Genomic DNA, 18,072 nt, shown 5'->3' on the forward strand with positions numbered 1-18,072 from the left:
AAGTTGTTTTTGTTGTCGTTTAAAGTTGTCCCAGAGGTTCCTAAGCCTTTCCTAATTTTTTAAAATTTTAAAAAATATTTTATTTATTATACTATTACAGTTATCCCATTTTTTCCCCTCCACCCTGCACCACGCCTCCCCCTAGCACTCCCTCTACCTTAGTGCATATCCATGGGACGTACATATAAGTTCTTTGGCTTCTCCATTTCCTACACTATTCTTAACCTCCCCCTCTCTGTTTTGTACCTACCAATTATGCTGCTTATTCCCTGTACCTTTTCCCCCATTCTTCCCTTTCCCCCTCCCCTCTGATCTCCATTTCTATGATTCTCTTCCTGTTCTAGTTGTTTGCTTAGTTTGTGTTCATTTTTGTTTTAGGTTCAGTTGTTGATAGTTGAGTTTGTTGTCATTTTACTCTTTATAGTTTCTGATCTTCTTTTTCTTAGATAAGTCCCTTTAACATTTCACATAATAAGGGCTTGGTGATGATGAACTCATTTAACTTGAACTTATCTGGGAAGCACTTTATCTGCCCTTCCATTCTAAATGATAGCTTGGCTGGATAGAGTAATCTTGGGTGTAGATCCTTGCCTTTCATTACTTTGATTATTTCTTCCCAGCCCCTTCTTGCCTGCAAGGTTTCTTTTGAGAAATCAGCTGGTAGTCTTAGGGGAACTCCTTTGTAGGTAACAGTCTCCTTTTCTCTTGCTGCTTTTAAGATTCTCTCCTTATCTTTAATTTTGGGTACTGTAATTATGATGTGCATCGGTGTGTGCTTCCTTGGGTCTGGCTTCTTTGGGGCTCTATGAACTTTCTGGGTCTCCTGGAAGTCTGTTTCCTTGACCAGATTAGGGAGGTTCTCCATTATTTTTTCAAAGAAGTTTTCAATTTCTTGCTCTTCCTCTTCTCCATCTGGCACCCCTAAGATTCCGATATTGGAATGTTTAAAGTTGTCCCAGAAGTTCCTAAACATTTTCTCATGTTTTTGAATTCTTGTTTCTTCATTCTGTTCTGGTTGGGTGTTTATCTCTTCCTCTGCTCCCAATTGTTGGTTTGAGTCCTAGATTCCTTCCCTTTTCTGTTGCTTCCCTGTATATTTTTCATTTCACTTTGCATAGCCTTCACTTTTTCCTCAATTTTGCGACCATACTCAATCAATTCAGTGAGCATCCAGATTATCAGTGTTTTGAAATGTGCATCTGATAGGTTGGCTATCTGTTCATTGCTTAGTTCTATTTTTGGAGCTTTGATCTGTTCTTTCATTTGGGCCATATTTCTTTGTGTCAGCAGGCCTGTTACGTTGGGAGGGGTAGAGCCTTAGATATTTGCCAGGGCAGGGCTACCCAGGTCACTGCACTGTGATGTTGTGTTGCGGGGGGGGGGGGTCCAAGAGGGAACAGTGCCACTTGCTTGGCTCTTAGCTGGCTTTCAGTCCCTTCCCCCTCTACCCACAAGCAAATTGGGCCCTTCTGTTGCTGATCCCCAGGTGGGTGGGCTTGGGTACATTCTAGGATCCCCTGGGTCTCTCCAGTGGACTCTCCGGTGAGGCTGGGAGTTTCTCCTGCTACCGCAGCCCTCACAGATTTTTACCTCCAGAGGTTTTGAGGTTTTCTTTCCCTCACTGGAACCCTGGATAGCAGTCTGTCTCACTCCTCAGCTGTTCTTCATGGTTTATCCTCACGCAAGTGTGGGACTGCCTGGTCCTCCAGCTGCCACCTTGCCTCACCGCCTCTCCATCTTGGCTGCCCGTCTCCACCCTCCTACCGGTCTGTATGAATGTTTCTTCTTTAGCTCCTTGGTTGTTGGACTTCCATACAGCTTAAATTTCTGGCAGTTATGGTTATTTTTTGTTTTTAAATTTGTCATTGTCCTTTTGGTTGTGTGAGGAGGTAAAGTGTATCTACCTATGCCTCCATCTTGGCTGTAAGTCTGTAAATTCTTTATAAATTTTGGATATTAACCCTTTATCAGATGTATTGGTATATATGTTCTTCAGTTATGTGGGTTGTGTTTTTGTGTTGGTGGTTTCCTTTGCTGTGCAAAAACTTTTTAGTTTGATATAGTCCCATTTGTTTTTTCTGAAGGTGATTTCAACTGGTCTTTTGGGTGAAGGATATGAACAGTCCTAGAAATTCTGTACGGTAGTTATCCAACCGTGATAGGCTAAGTTGCTTCTGGGTTCATTTAATCAGAACTAACTTCTTTATTTTTAAGATTTAATTTTTTAGAGGGGAAGAGAGGGAGAAGGAGAGAGAGAGAGACATCCATCAGCTGTCTCCTCTAACTGGGGACCTGACCTGCAACCCACGCATGTTCCCTGGCTGGGAACCAAACCAGCGACCTTTTGGTTTGCAGGCTGGTGCCCAGTCCACTGGACTACACCAGCCAGGGCAGAACTAATTTCTGAATGGAGAAGTCGGACTTAGCTTTGATGTCTGCCTCTTGTGGAACATTCACATTTTGCTGGTATAATTCTAGCTCTGCCCAGAGCTTCTAATTATAAGAAATTAGAATATATAATTTTGATGCATCAGCATTGTTTATAGCCCTGAGTACCTTAAACTGTCTCAAAATAAGGAAGTCAAATATTTCTTTGTCTCTTAAAATTATAGGTATATCCTGATCAGCAAGCCTACAATATGGACAGAAAAATTAAGAATGCAGTTTCTTAAAGGTTTTCGATCTTTTTTGAAGATTCTTACCTGTATGCAGGTATGGTATAGTTCTATACATCAATAAGATAAATTTATTTTTAAAAAATTTAATTCCAGTCTGTAATTTTTTTAAGCAAATTTTGGGTTTTATTTGAGGAAGAATATATCTAGCAAAGTAGAAATCAAATAAAAACACTGCCTCAATGATCTTGCTTTAATAGCTCTTTCTATATATTTTAGTTAATTACTGATACTGCTATTAATGTTATTGAATGCTTACCATGTGATGAAGTAAAAGTACTTTACATGCATTATCTCTTTTGAGCCTTATAGCAATTTTGTGAGGTTGTTATCTCCTTATTTTTCCCCTTATTTATATAAAAGAGAATTGAAGCTTAGAAATAATTTGATAAGGGTCACACAGTTAGAAAGTAACAGAGCTGGGATTTGAACCCATTTATTCTAACCTAGTATACAGCCTTGTAAAAAAGCTATGCATATATGAAAATGAATCCTGATAATTTTATAGTTTGCCAGTAGAAGAGTGAAAAAGAGGGCCCATATATATGTGTTAGTCATTCTTTCCTTTCAGGGAATGGAAGAAATCAGAAGACAGGTTGGACAACACATAGAAGTGGATCCTGACTGGGAGGCTGCCATTGCTATACAGATGCAATTGAAGAATATTTTACTCATGTTCCAAGAGTGGTGTGCTTGTGATGTAAGTAAAGTTATTAGTAGGGGCAGTGCCTTTTTAAGTGCTCTAGTGGCTATTAATAGTATAGTTTTATGTTGCAACTTCCTTGATGTAACGCTTTATTATTTAAGTAATTTCTTATATACTTGAATTTGTCTGTTTACATTTAGGAGGAAAATTCAGTTTTTCACACTTAATTAAAAAATGTTCTCCATGATAGTTTCATTTTCCTTAGGAATAATGGAGTTTAAAAAATACATCAATACACATTTATTTATTTATGTATTTGTTTATTTCCTTGGACATGACTATAAATAATATAGAAAATGGGACCACATAACATACACTTCTTTTAAGGGTTTAAAAATAATATTTTTTATTTCTTGATTTTATTTATTTATTTTTAGTGAAGTGGTGGGGAGAAAGAGAGAAACATTGATTTGTTGTTCCACTTATTTGTGCATTTATTGGTTGATTCTTGTATGTGCCTGGACTGGGAATCAAACCAGCCACCTTTTGCTTTGCAGGGTGATGCCCAAACAACTGAGCCATGCCAGTGAGGGCATTTTGCTAATTTCTAGGAGGGATAGTCCCAAAATTTATTTTATAATAGTATTTGTTTTTCAAGATAGAATCAGTATGAGAAACGCTCTCTTTAAAAAGTGACCTTTGATTTATCTCTCTCTGCCATACTCACCCAGATGTGAATCTTTCTTATCCTTAATTTATTTTATAATCCTAACTTACTTCTTATGGGTTCTTTTTTTTTGTCCTGACTTCCCCAGCTCTGGTTGAGACCCTTATTACCTTATACTTATACGTTGTAGTAATCTTCCTATTGGTTTCCTTGGTTCCTAACATTACTTTCTCTACTTCGTTGACACATTAATTCTTCTTGAAGAAATGAGTTGACTATATTATTATATTTCAGACACCACCACGGTATTTACATGCCGTTGTCAAGGCATATTTTCAGTTTAATTGCTCATTAATTTTATCCATAAACCCTTTGATTTATCTAGTTTTTATTTCTCTACCGTCCTGTACTTCCCCTTATTTCTCTTTGTTTATTCTGTATCTCTGCTTACAATGCCGTTTCCTCATCCTTTCCCTATATTTAAATTCTGTGGATTCTTTAAACCCCACTCAAAATCTGCTTTCACAGTATGTCTTCCCAATTGTTTTTTATTCTTTTTTTTTCTCTCTCTTAGTGTAATTAGTTTTTATCATTTACATGGTACTCACAAGTTTTTACTTTGATTTTAAGTGTGTGCATGTTTCTGACTTATATTTCCTCCTGGTTTGTGGAGGCAGATGCAGTAACACATAGAACAATTCTGTGCTTGTATTTAGTAAGTGTTTGTTGAATAATGTGGTGAAGTAGATAATTTATCGATTTATTTACATTTCTCTTTTAGGAAGAACTCTTACTAGTGGCATATAAAGAATGTCACAAAGCTGTGATGAGGTGTAGTACAAGTTTTATGTCTAGTAGCAAAATAGTAGTACAATTGTGTGGTCATACTTTGGAAACTAAGTCATACAGAGTATCTGAAGATCTTATCAGCATTCATCTTCCACTCTCTAGGACTCTTGCTGGTGAGTGTTTTTTGTTGTTGTTTTTTGTTTGTTTTTGCATGTTTCTATTAGCTTTATTTCCTAGATATTTAGAGTAGTAGAATCATTTCTATTTTTGTTCTGTGCTCAGTATGTATAGACATACTCAGATCAGATACTGCAGTTAATATTTGTCACTGTCACTGTCTTTAAAAGAGCTGTCACCCAATATCTAAGGATGCCTGTCTTTGTACGCCTTTTGTGATCTTGGTCCTATGGTGTACACTCAAGGACTAACTTGATAACTCTTCTCCTGCCCAAATTTCAATATAGTAAAATCTTGTTGGTTTTTAACCTCTTTTCTGCCTAATTGTTCAAGTGTATTGTTGGTGTCACTGTTTCTTTCACCACTAAAAGGAAAAGATCATAGATTTTCTTTATTCAATCTTTGATTTGCATTTTCATGTAAACTGGCCCTGTCAGGTTTCTTTTTAAATAACTTCATAGAAGTGTTTATATTTTAATTGTGATACAATGTACGTAACATAAAATTTACCATTTTAACTATTTTATGTGTGCAGTTTTGTGGCATTAAGTACATTGTTTTGTGTAGCATCAGCAACATCCATCTCCAGAATTATTTTATCTCCTGAAACTCAAGTTCTGTGCCCATTCAGCATAACCCCTCATTCCCCACTGGCTGCAGTCCCTTGCAAACACCCTTTAACTTTTTGTCTCTATGACATAACTACTCTAGGTACCTCATGTAAGTGAAATCATACAAATATCTTTTTATAACTGACTTATTTCGCTTAGCATAATGTTCTCAAAATTTATCTATGTGGTAGCATGTATCAGAATTTTCTTCCTTTCTAAAACTGAGTATTGTTCTATAATATATGATACACATTTTGTTTATCCATTTATCCATCAATAGATGCTCCTGTTGTTTTCCACCTTTTGGCTATTGTGAATAATGTTGGTATGAACATGAGTGTACAATTATCTGTTTGAGTCCTGTTTTCAATTCTTTGGAGTATATACAGAGTCCAGCAGAAGTAATGCCTGCATGGGTGTGGTTGGTAGGGTACGTGAATGTGTCGCACAAGATGGACAGCAATTTGAACATTTCACTTGAAATGTCATATGGTATACTTGAGTGTGATATTATGATGTTACAGAATTAAATTTTATGATTTTTTTAATAAAAGAATTTGTAATAAAAAAAGGGCATTGTTTGTGCCGGACCCTGTACCTATAAGTGAAATTGCTGATTGTAAGGTAATTCTTCTTTTTAATTTTTTGAGAAACTGCCATACTGTTTTTCATGGCAGCTGCACCATTTTACATTCCAATCAGCAATGTACACAGATTTCTGTTTCTCCTCCTCATCATCAACACTTTCTGTGTTTTCTTTTTTAATAGCCATCCTGATGAGTGTGAAATGATATTTCACTATGGTTTTGACTTTCATTTCTGTAGTAATTTATGATACTGAGCATCTGTTCCTGTGCTCATTGGCTCTGCGTGTATCTTCTTTGGAGAAATGTCTATTCAAGTTCTTGGTCTGTTTTTTAATCAGATTTTTTTGTAGTTATTGGGTTGTTGAAGTTCTTTATATATTCTGGATGTTAACTGCTTATTGGATACATGATGTGCAAATATTTTCTCCCATTCTGTAGGTTGCCTTTTCACTTTGTTGACAGTGTCCTTTGACACACAAAAGGTTTTAATTTTGATAGTCTAATTTATTTTTCCTTGGCTACCTGTGCTTTTGGTGTCCTTTATGGATCCAAGAAATTATTGTCAGATCCAATGTCAAGAAGCCTTTCCCTATGTTTTCTTCTAAGAGTTTTATAATTTTAGCTCCTAAGTTTAGGTCTTTGATTCATTTTTAGTTGATTTTTGTATATTGTATAACTGACAGGTCATTTTATGCCACTACTATTTTTATAAAAAGAAATACATAAGTTTTCATTTCTTTTGATGCTTCATTAAGAGCAAAATAAGCCTGTCTTGAGAGGCAGCATGTTATTTTTATATAATGTATAAGCATACCTTGTACAGTGTAGGATTTTAAATGTATCAACACTGTTTCAAAATTAGAAATCAGAAGTTTACATTCTGAGGTGTCATTTCTAAATTCAGTAAATGTATACATAAATCTTACAAGTTTCTAAACTTGATGAGTTAACTAAGAAACAATTTTAATTGGGTTAATTGCTTTCTTATCTTCCTTCCCTTTTTAACCTTTAGGTCTTCATGTGCGTTTAAGCAGGCTGGGCGCTGTTGCAAGACTGCATGAATTTGTGCCTTTTGTAAGTGACCATATTAAGTGTTGATTTGTTCCTATTTTAAACACCTCGTGGTTAATGAGTGGGAAGAAAAATAATATTTTGAAACCTACTTGAAAAATTTCCACTTAATAATTTTACATCTATTTATAGTGCATTGAAATCTGAAACACGGGGATTTAGAGTCCTCTGGTTCAAGCCCTTCCTTTTTACAGATGAAAATGCTGAGGAATATATACTGCCATCACTTTGAGGCACATCCAAGCCTTCTGAGAAATAATGAACTTGACCTCACTCTGTTTTAGGAGGACTTTCAAGTAGAGGTTCTAGTGGAATATCCTTTGCGTTGTCTGGTATTGGTTGCCCAGGTTGTTGCTGAGATGTGGCGAAGAAATGGGCTCTCTCTCATTAGCCAGGTATGGCAAGGCCAATTATTCACATTTATGAACGCATTCAATTTCTTATATTTTAAAAATACATAATTTTATTTTGTGTCATTGGATTTTGCCAAGTATTTGCTTTCTATTTTCTTTTATAAACTCAGAAGTGAAAGTTCTAGTGACCATGTAAACATTTCTCCTTTTGCCCTGTTGGGTGGATAGATTAGGTGAAAGCCAGTAGTACCATCAGAAGCCTGCCCATTAACACAGGTCTTTTCTGAAGATTACCTTACTCGGGGACCTGTAGTCTTCCTGCCACCTGTCTTAATTGAGGGCAACCTTGTAACTTCTGTTTTAGAGCAAATCAAGAGAAGTGCATTTCCTAAAAGGCGGGAAAGTAGAAACTGAATATACCGCTTGGGAGACAAATGGTTTTATGATTGATTATAGAAATTGGTTTACTTTTATTTAAATGGGTTTAAATGGGTTTACTTTTATTAAAATGTCTATTATTATAGAAATTGGTTTACTTTTATTTAAATGGGTAAATTATTACCCATTTAAAATAAAAGGGGGAGCCCTGGCTGGTGTGGTTCAATGGATTGATTGCTGGTCTGTGAACCAATGGGTCACCCGTTTGATTCCCAGTCAGGACACATGGCTTGGGTTGTGGGCCAGGTCCCCAGTAGGGGGTGCATGACTGCAACCACATGTTGATATTTCTCTCCTCTTTCTACCCCCCTTCCTCTCTGTCTAAAAATCAATAATAACATCTTCCAAAAAAGGGGGGAATAAATATTTTTGCTATTCATGTTGAGAGTAATAAGTAATATAGAGCATTTTTAATTGTGAAATATTTTCATTCCACATTTTCTCATTTTATTCTCATAAATCCCTTAAAAGAATTCATAGATTTATGCCCTACCTTTTTTTTTTTCTTTTTTTTTTTTGTTTTGCCATTAAGGCATTCTTGGAGTTTCCAGTTGAGGGGAAGTTTTAAGAATAGTTTTTGTTGAGAATTCTGTTTGAAATAAAATCATTATTGTAGCTTCTATTTTACCTTTTATTTTATAGGTATTTTATTACCAAGATGTTAAGTGCAGAGAAGAAATGTATGATAAAGATATAATCATGCTTCAGGTACCTTTTTAAATTACTTCTGATATTTATGTCTTAAGCTTTCTTTTTATGTTGCTTACAATAAGAGAAGATACTGTAATTATTTTTAATTTATTTACTTAAATTTTTCTCACTGGTAAAATATGGTTATCATAAAAATGGAAGAGTCTACTACATTATTTTCTGCAGACTTATTTTGTAATTTTTCTGACAGTACTACTGAAGACAAAAGTGTTTCCCATTTAAGAACTGTGATGCTGTATGTCTTTCTCAGATTGGTGCATCTTTAATGGATCCCAACAAGTTCTTATTACTGGTACTTCAGAGGTATGAACTAGCTGATGCCTTTAACAAGACCATATCCACAAAAGACCAGGTAAACAACAGAAACTTAGAAGTGATTTAATTCTAAATAAAGTGTTACTGATAACAATTTTAATCATATTTAAAATTTTTATTCTTTATGTATATATGCAAAAGTCAGACATACATTTAACATGCATATATATCTGTATATTCATACATATACTTTTACATATACATACATATATTCTTTTTACTTTATAAAAATTATAATATATAAAGAAAGGAAGAAAAATCACATGAAAAACTGCCTCCTAGAAATTATCACTTTTAAACTTTCGGTGTCTTGTTTGTTTTTAAAGCAAAAATTGTATCTTTTTTATGTGTCATCCTGTAATCTGCTTTATGTGCTTAGTAAAATATTGTGATAGGGTTTTTTTGTCACTAGATACACAGCTACATCATTTTTTAATCATTTTTAATGACTATATACCACTGTACTTAACGAATGGATTATACTTCAGTCTCTTATTGTTGAAGAGGTTTTTTTGAATTTTTGGTCTTATAAACATCTCTGTACCTCAGGGTTTAAACACTTGCCTAATTATTTTGTTAAGATAAATTCTTTCAAGTGGATTTGTTGGAGGAAACAGTGGGCTCTCTCTTAGGACTCTGAGATTCTTAATACAGGATTCGGCACAAATAGCACCCCTTTTTTGTTACAAACTCTTGTATTACAAAATCATGAGCATGTAATTCTGTAACATAACAATGTCATACTTATGCAGACCATATGACATTTTAGGTGAAATGTTCAAATTTCTACACATCTTCTGCAAGACATTCACATACTCTACAAACCACACTCAAGCAGGCCTTACTTCTGCTGGACCCTGTATATGTTGTCAAATTGTTCTCAGAAAAGTTACTACAATTTAAGCTTTCTCTAGCAGCAGATATATCTATAATTACACTTTTTTTTCTTTCTAGATTGTGTTTATTGAAACATTTATTTATTGATTTACTTTTTTATGTCAATTTATTGGAGTGATATTGGTTAATAAAATTATAGGTTTCAGGTGTACAAATCTATAATACATCATCTGTGTATTTTACTGTGTGTTCACCACTCTGAGTCAGGTCCCTTTCCATCACCATTTATCCTCCTAACCTTCTTGTACATGTCCCCTTTCATCTAGTAATCACTGTTATCTCTGTCTATGAGTGTTTTTGTTTTCCCTTAACCCCTTCACTTTTTTTACTCAATCCCACAATACTCCTCCCTTCTAACAGCTGTCAGCCTGTTCTCTATCTGGGTGTCTATTATAATTTTGTTTTTTAGTTTATTTTGTTTATTAGATTCCACAAATGAGTGAAATCATATAGTCTTTCTCTGACTGGCTTATTTCTTTTAGCATAATATTCTCCAGATCCATCATGCTGTTACAAAGGATAAGATTTCCCCCTTTTTTACAGCTGAGTATTATTCCACTGTGTAAATGTACCATGGGTGGGGGTGGGGGGAGAAAGAGTGAAAGAATTGTTTCATTTACTTGTGTGTTCATTGGTTGCTTCTTATATGTGCTCTGACCAGGGATTGAACCCAAAACCTTGGTATATAGGCATGACACTCTGACCAACTGAGCAACCTGGCCAGGACTTTGCCACACCATTTTTATCTGCTCGTCTACTGATGGATACAGGCTGTTTCCAAACCTTGGCTATTGTAAATAATGCTGCAGTGAACATAGAGCTGCATATATTTTTTATGAATTAGTGTTTAGAGTTTCTTTGGATATATTCCATAAGTGGAATTGCTGGGTCATAAGGCAGTTCCATTTATCATTTTTTTGAGGTAACTGCATACTGCTTTCCTCAGTGGCTGCACCAATCTACATTCAGTGCTTGATGGTTCCCTTTTCTCCACATCCTCGCCAGTACTTACTGTTTGCTAATTTACTGATAAGAGTCATTCTGACAGGTGTGAAGTGATAATCTCATTTTGGTTTTAATTTGCATTCTCTGATGATTACTGATATTGAGCATCTTTATATATGTCTATTGGCCTCTTTTTGGAGAAGTGTCTCTTCAGGTTTTTTGTCCATTTTTTAAATTGAACTTGTTGTTTTGTTTTGTTTGGTGTTGAATTTGATAAACTACTTACAAATTTTTAATATTACCCCCTTATCAGATGGATCATTAGCAAATATGTTCTTCCATTCAGTGGGTGTCTTTTTATTTTGTTGATGGTTTCCTTTGCTGTGCAAAATTTTTTAGTTTGATGTAGTCCCATTTGTTTACTTTTTGTTTACTTTTTCTTTTGTTTCCCTTGCCCAAGATGATATATCAGGAAAAAAATATTGCCATGTCCAAGAGTTTACTGCCTATGTTTTTTTCTAGGATTTTTATGGTTCCGAGCCTAACATTTAAGTTTTTTATCCATTTGAGTTTATTCTTTTGTATGGCATAAGAAAGTAGTAGTCGGGTTTTATTATTTTTTTTGCGTGTTTCTGTCCAATTTTCCCAACACTATGTATTGAGTAGATTATCTTTACTGCATTGTATGTTTTTTGCCCCCTTTGCCAAATATTGACCGTGAAGGTATGGGTTTCCTCATGGGCTCTCTATTCTCTTCCATTGATCCATTGATTCTCTTCCATAAAAACAGACACAATCTGTTTTTATGCCAGTACCATACTGTTTTGATTACTATGGTCTCATAGTATAGCTTGATATCGAGTAGCATGACTCCTCCAACTTTGTCTTTTTTTCTCAAGATTGCCGTGGCTATTCAGGCTGTTTTGCATTTCATTTTTGGAATATTTGTCTTAATTCTGTGAAATACTTCATTGGTATCTTTATAGGAATTGCATTGAATCTATAGGTTGTTTTCAGTAGTATGGACATTTTCATTATGCTAATTATTTCTACTCAAGATTGCGGTATACGCTTTCACTTACTGTATCTTCTTCAGTTTCTTTCTCTAGTGTCTTATAATTTTCTGAGTATAGGTCTTTTACATCCTAGATTAAATTTATTCCTGGGTATTTTTTTTTAAATAATTGTGAATGGGATTGTTTTCTTAATTTCCTGTTCTGATAGTTCACCATTGGTGTATAAAAATGCAACTGATTTCTGAATATCTTGTATTTTGCTACTTTACTGAATTCCCTTATGAGCTGTAGTAGTTTTTGATAGAATCTTTAGGGTTCTCTATAGTATCATACATCATATCACATGCAAATAATGACCATTATTTCTTTCTAGTTGAATGCCTTTCATTTCTTCCTGTATGATTGATGTGACTAGGACTTTTAGTACTATGTTGAATAAGGGTGGTGAAAGCGGACATCTCTGTCTTGTTCCCGATCTTAGGGGAAACTCTTGTAGTTTTCGCCCATTGAGAATGGTGTTGCCAGTGGGTTTGTCATATATGGCTTTTATTACATTGAGGTATGTTCCAGCTCTTCCCACTTTGCTATGAGTTTTTACCATAAATGGATGCTGGATTTTATCAGGTGCTTTTTCTGCATCTATTAATATGATTGTGTGCTTTTTATCCTTCCTTTTGTTTATGTGATGTATCATGTTTATTGATTTGCATATATTGTACCAACCTTGCATCCCTGGAATAAATCCCACTTGATCATGGTATATGATCATTTTAATGTATTTTTGGATCCAGTTCGCTAATATTCTGTTGAGGACTTTAACAAATATGTGTATCAGGGATATTGATCAATAATTTTTTTCTTTGTAGTGTCTTTATCTGGTTTTAGAATTAGGATAACACTGTCCTCATAAAATGAGTTTGGGAGTCTTCCCTCCTCTTGAATTTTTTCTAATAGTTCGAGAAGGATAAATGTTAGTCCTTCTTTGAATGTTTGGTAAAATTAACTGTGAAGCCATCCAGTCCAGGGCTTTGTTTGTTGGGAGTTTTTTGATTACTTCAATTTTACTAGTTGTAATCTGTTTGTCCAGATTCTCTGATTCTTCCTCATTCAATTTTGGAAGATTGTATGTTTCTAGGAATTTATCCATTTTGTCCAGATTGTCCAATTTATTGGCATATAGTTCATAATATTTTCTTTTGTCCTTTTTATTTCTTTGGTGTCGGTTGTTACTTCTCTTTCATTTCTATTTTATTTATTTGGGTCCTCTTTTTTTTTTTTTTTCTTTATGAGTCTAGTTAAAGGTTTGTCAAACTTCCTTGGCCAGTGTGGCTCAGTTGATTGGGTGTTATCCCACAAACTGAAAGGTTGCTGGTTCAATTTCCAGTCAGGTCACATGCCTGGGTTGCCAGTTTGGTCCTAAGTTTTAGGATGCATATGGAAGACAACCGATCAATGTTTCTCTCTCACATCAATATTTCTCTCTGTCTCTTTCTCCCTTCCTTGTCTCTCTCTAAAAAATCAAATTAAAAATAAAATAAACGATCGTCGATCTTGTTTATCTTTTAAAGGAAACAAATCTTGGTTTCCTTGATCTTTTATATTTTTTTGTATTCTATTTCATTTATTTCTTCTCTGATCTTTATTATTTCCTTTTCTTTTACTCTCTTCGGACTTTGTTTTCTGTACTTTTTCTACTTCTTTTAAGAGTAAAATAAACAAATTAGATTATTTGAGATTTTTTTGTTTCTTGAGGTTGTCCTGTAATGCTATGAATTTCCCTCTTAGGACTGCTTTCACTGTGTCCCATAGATTTTGAGTTGTTATGTTCTCATTTTCATTTGTTTCAAAGTATCTTTTGATTTCTTTCTTGATCTCATTGATAACCCATTCATTGTTTAGTAATGTGTTATTTAGCCTCCATGTCTTTGTGTGTTTGTCACTTTTTTCCTTGTGATTGATTTCTAGTTTCATGCCATTGTAGTTAGAGAATCTCCTTGATATGATTTCAGTCTTAAATTTATTGAGATTTGTTTTATGATCTAACTTGTGATCTATGCTAGAAAATGTTTCATGAGCACTTGAACATAAATATTCTTGATTATTTAATATATCAGTTAAATCCATCTGACTTAGAGTATCGTTTAAGGCAGCTGTTTCCTTGTTTATTTTCTGCCTGGAAGATCTATCCATTCATGCCCATAGGGTGTTAAAATTTCCTACTATGACTGTATTATTGTCAGGTTCTCCCTTTATGTGCATCAATATTTGCTTTACATATTAAGGTGCTCCTATGTGGGTGCGTAGCATATATTTAGATGATACAAATTACCTTTTAACACAACACTGCACATAATTTGGCACCCACCAAAAACAAGCTGCCTAACAGCTTAAGAATGCAGGCTTCCTTTGAAAATGAAAAACAGTAACAACAATAAAAAAGAGAAAACCTGTGTGTAGTGAAGAAATGTGAGTTCCAAAAATGATACCACAGAATTGCATGCTTAAATTACATATAAAGTTAGAATTAGTGAAGCAGTAATTGATCCCTTTTTAACAGTAATACCAATTGTCCTTTGTGGGCCAAGCAGCTAAATTGAGTATAATAAATAATAGGTACTTACATTGCATATAGTAAATAAATCTCCACAATTTTTATTAATTAAATTAAAAATATAATAATGATAATAATTGAGTTCAGGTGTTTGTAATTCAAGTCCACTAATGAAAAGAATAAATATTGTTGTTGTAAACATGTTACTTAATGGAGACTCATTACTAGTGTTCCCTGTCATACAACTGGTGGCGTGAGTTTTTCTGTAAAAATCATTCCTAGCTAGTGGGGCCATACAAAACAGGCTTTTGGCTGGATTTTGCCCACTAGTTATAAATTGCAGTTATCTGTGGGGTTGACCATGTTGTCATGACTATTGGCCTTTCTTCCCCTCTTTTGGTAATGAATTATCCGTTTCTGTCCTTTGCCTTTTTCTGTTTTTCTAAATTCTTCTTATTCAGTAAGGGAATTCTTCATTTATTGTATTTGTTACACTGTAAGTTTATAATTTGTCTCATGGAGTTTTGTCACATCGTGTTTTAATATTTGATACCAGCTTACAAAGTAACTCTTGACTACTTTGAATTTATGAATCACATTAATTCTTTCAAATAAGAAGTCACTTGTAAAGGGCCAAAGAATAGGATATAATATACAAAGTTAAATTTTTATTCATGAGTTACACTTAGTGAAAATAACATCTAATATATAGTAGTGCTTAATGAGAGGTGTGTTAGGGAAGGGTACTTTCACCATATATGTTTGGTATCTATTTGAAGTCATTGCCTCACCAACACAGCTAAGAAGGAAGCCAGTAGTAGAGGAAAATTTAAAGATTAGAAGTAGTTTGTTGAGTTAAAGCTATGTGAGGAATAATGAACACAATTAATAGTATTTAACAGTTGTCATTAAGTTCTTTTACATGGCAGGCATACAAGCCTTGTTTTAATTTTGATGTCCAAAGGGAATTACTCACCTCATAATTTTCTGTTGCTGTGTTCTGAAAGAAAATACTGGACTGGAGGGACCATGAGTCTGATCCAGAAATGTATGTTGTGTGGAGGTTTTTGGTTCTTATGCAACTAATTTATTGTTTATCGATTTTATAGGATTTGATTAAACAATATAATACATTAATAGAAGAAATGCTTCAAGTCCTCATCTATATTGTGGGTAAGATTAAAACATGTTTTGAAATAGAACATGGGTTACTTTTTAGAGAGAACATTAATAAAAACTATAATTTATCCTTTTACTCTTCTCTCAAATATAGCATAGAATTTTTATGAATGTGACTAATGTGATAAATATGTTTAGAAACGCATCTTTTAAAAAAAGCACAGCTATTACAACTTTACTTTTCAAAATCTGATTTGTAATTGTTTGGACTTGTTTATAGAAGTCTGGGTTGTAATTATCATAGAAATATAGATGGAAAATACCTGTACATTAAGTGCTAAAACTTTTTTATATATATGAAATTTCAGTGTAACATAGATCTAAATAAAATATATTTTATTGTGTCACTCTATTAAATTATTATTTATCTAAAAAATATTGGCCACACTTTTACTTTTGTATGTCCCATGTTATAGTCTCTGTTGATTTTACCAGCTAAGTAAAAGTCCTTGACTTCTCCTTCTGATTCTTGTTTCTTACTTTATTGCAGCAGATTCTGCTTTGTATTAATAGTTCCTAGTGAGGATTCTAGCCATTAGCTAAATCTGAAAACATGGGCTCATTTCACTTGTTTGTCATAGTTAGTTGCTGGGCTAGCTCCTTATCTCAGCAAGAAGTATGGTAAACCTCATTGCTAAGTGAGATGTAAATCTTCGAGGCACTAACTCTTCCTGTCCAGAATATTCCATAAGGAACTGATGACAAAAATGGACACATTAAAATGTGTAAAATATTTTTGAAAGTTGGTGATATACTTTATGAAATTATAAAAACTTGAAGGGAATTTTTCTATTTGTTTTTGGAATGCTTAATGAAAAATTTTCTAATACTGTACTGTATTTTTGCTGTTTTATATTTTTAGTATTTTATTCTATTATTTTTCTTTTGTTGTGTTTACTCATAATTATTGGAATTTTTTTCTCCTATGTGATTTGAATTTTAGTTAATCCTTGCTATATGCCTAAATTCACTAATATGAGGAGTCAACATTCTTTAAAAAATTAAAAAATAAATGTGTGTGTGTGTGTGATATATAACAATCTTTGATTTATAATGGAGAAAACATTAAAAAGTAGAAAAAGTTTCAGATTAGGAATCAGGAGATCTAGTCTTGACCTTACTATCAACTATCAAGAGCATGCCATTTACATTTTCTAGGTATAAAATTCCTGATTTGTAAAATGTGAAGGTAATCTATGTGATATCTATGATTCCTTCTAACGTTACAGTTCTAAGGGATACTGTTTTGGTAAAAAATAAAATAAGAAGAAGAAAATTACAAAGTACTTTGCAAATATAAAGAGAAATGAATCTGTTGGAAATAAATTCTTTTAACAGAAAGTTATTGTCTGGCTAATATGTAGAATTCATCAAGTCTGTTAGGCAAAGGATTACTGTCTTTGTAATAAACCTCCTGTATATATCATAGAACTTTGTACATATGCTATAGTATTGGAAAGTATAGTGGTATTATAAGGACAGGTATTCTAAGCCTTGAGGCATTGGGAATTAGAGGCTATTAAAATCAATGAAGTTTTCATTAATTTAGCTATTTTCTCTTTCCATTTGGTAGTTTGAGATGGAAAATGGCAATCTGATCATGTGGACATTTTAGCAACACCAGTCATTCCTGATACATGTTACACTTGTCATTTAACTCATAAAGACATTTTTAAGTGTTTTGTTTTTCAGTTTTCACTTTGTTCTTTCTTAAATAACAAGTTAAGACAAAATTGAGGAAGATCTTGAAAGAAAAGCTATTATTCAATGATGGCCACGGCTCATTCAATGCCATCTGCCTTGTTTTCTGGATTAGAAACACATAATAATTTAATTGAGGGGTCTTGTTTATAATGTGTGAGTATGTGTATGTATATGTATGTGTTTGTAAAAGAAAGAGAGGGCCTGGGTTTTTTAGATCTCTTCATTTTTCTTCCTCCTTTCCCTAAGTAGACATTTGCTGTTCAGTTTCAGGAACATGTCCAATAATCTTTAGTCCCTCTCTCATAGGCTAAGTTTAATGCAATGTTCTGTTTATAAGTGCTCCTGGTGGGAGGAGATTTAAATAGAAAGCAAATAATTGTTTTATTTTTTTCATTGTTTGTATTAGGAGAGCGTTATGTACCTGGAGTGGGAAATGTGACCAAAGAAGAGGTCACAATGAGAGAAATTATTCACTTGCTTTGTATTGAACCCATGCCACACAGTGCCATTGCCAAAAATTTACCTGAGAATGTAAGACCAATTTTGTTTTTTACTCCATTCACCTCCTGATGGGATAGTTTTTTTTTTCCTTTTTCTTTAATTGGAAGCTACTTTGAAGTTTTAGGAAAATTTGTTTAGCAAATTATGCAGTAAAACTATCACCATTCATTCTGTAGTGGTATAAACTTTAACTCTGGATTTTTGGGCATTAGGAAACATTTTATAGACATTCTGGCTAT

The 18,072-nt window shown here is 33.8% G+C and overlaps 1 protein-coding gene across 1 annotated transcript in view; it reads left to right on the plus strand.

The window, feature by feature from the left end:
• UBR1 (ubiquitin protein ligase E3 component n-recognin 1) overlaps positions 1 to 18,072 on the plus strand; it is a 120,984-nt gene that overhangs the window by 43,048 nt on the left and 59,864 nt on the right. The window contains exons 13-21 of the mRNA XM_054565522.1: positions 2,613 to 2,712; positions 3,247 to 3,375; positions 4,770 to 4,950; positions 7,165 to 7,226; positions 7,508 to 7,618; positions 8,657 to 8,722; positions 8,976 to 9,077; positions 15,559 to 15,622; positions 17,739 to 17,863. Of these exons, the coding sequence (XP_054421497.1) occupies positions 2,613 to 2,712; positions 3,247 to 3,375; positions 4,770 to 4,950; positions 7,165 to 7,226; positions 7,508 to 7,618; positions 8,657 to 8,722; positions 8,976 to 9,077; positions 15,559 to 15,622; positions 17,739 to 17,863 (940 nt within the window). The remainder of the gene's footprint in view (positions 1 to 2,612; positions 2,713 to 3,246; positions 3,376 to 4,769; positions 4,951 to 7,164; positions 7,227 to 7,507; positions 7,619 to 8,656; positions 8,723 to 8,975; positions 9,078 to 15,558; positions 15,623 to 17,738; positions 17,864 to 18,072) is intronic.

This window comes from Pteronotus mesoamericanus, unplaced genomic scaffold (genome assembly GCF_021234165.1).
Source record: "Pteronotus mesoamericanus isolate MK-2021 breed Mesoamerican mustached bat unplaced genomic scaffold, CSHL_Meso_final contig_164, whole genome shotgun sequence".
NCBI lineage: Eukaryota > Metazoa > Chordata > Mammalia > Chiroptera > Mormoopidae > Pteronotus > Pteronotus mesoamericanus.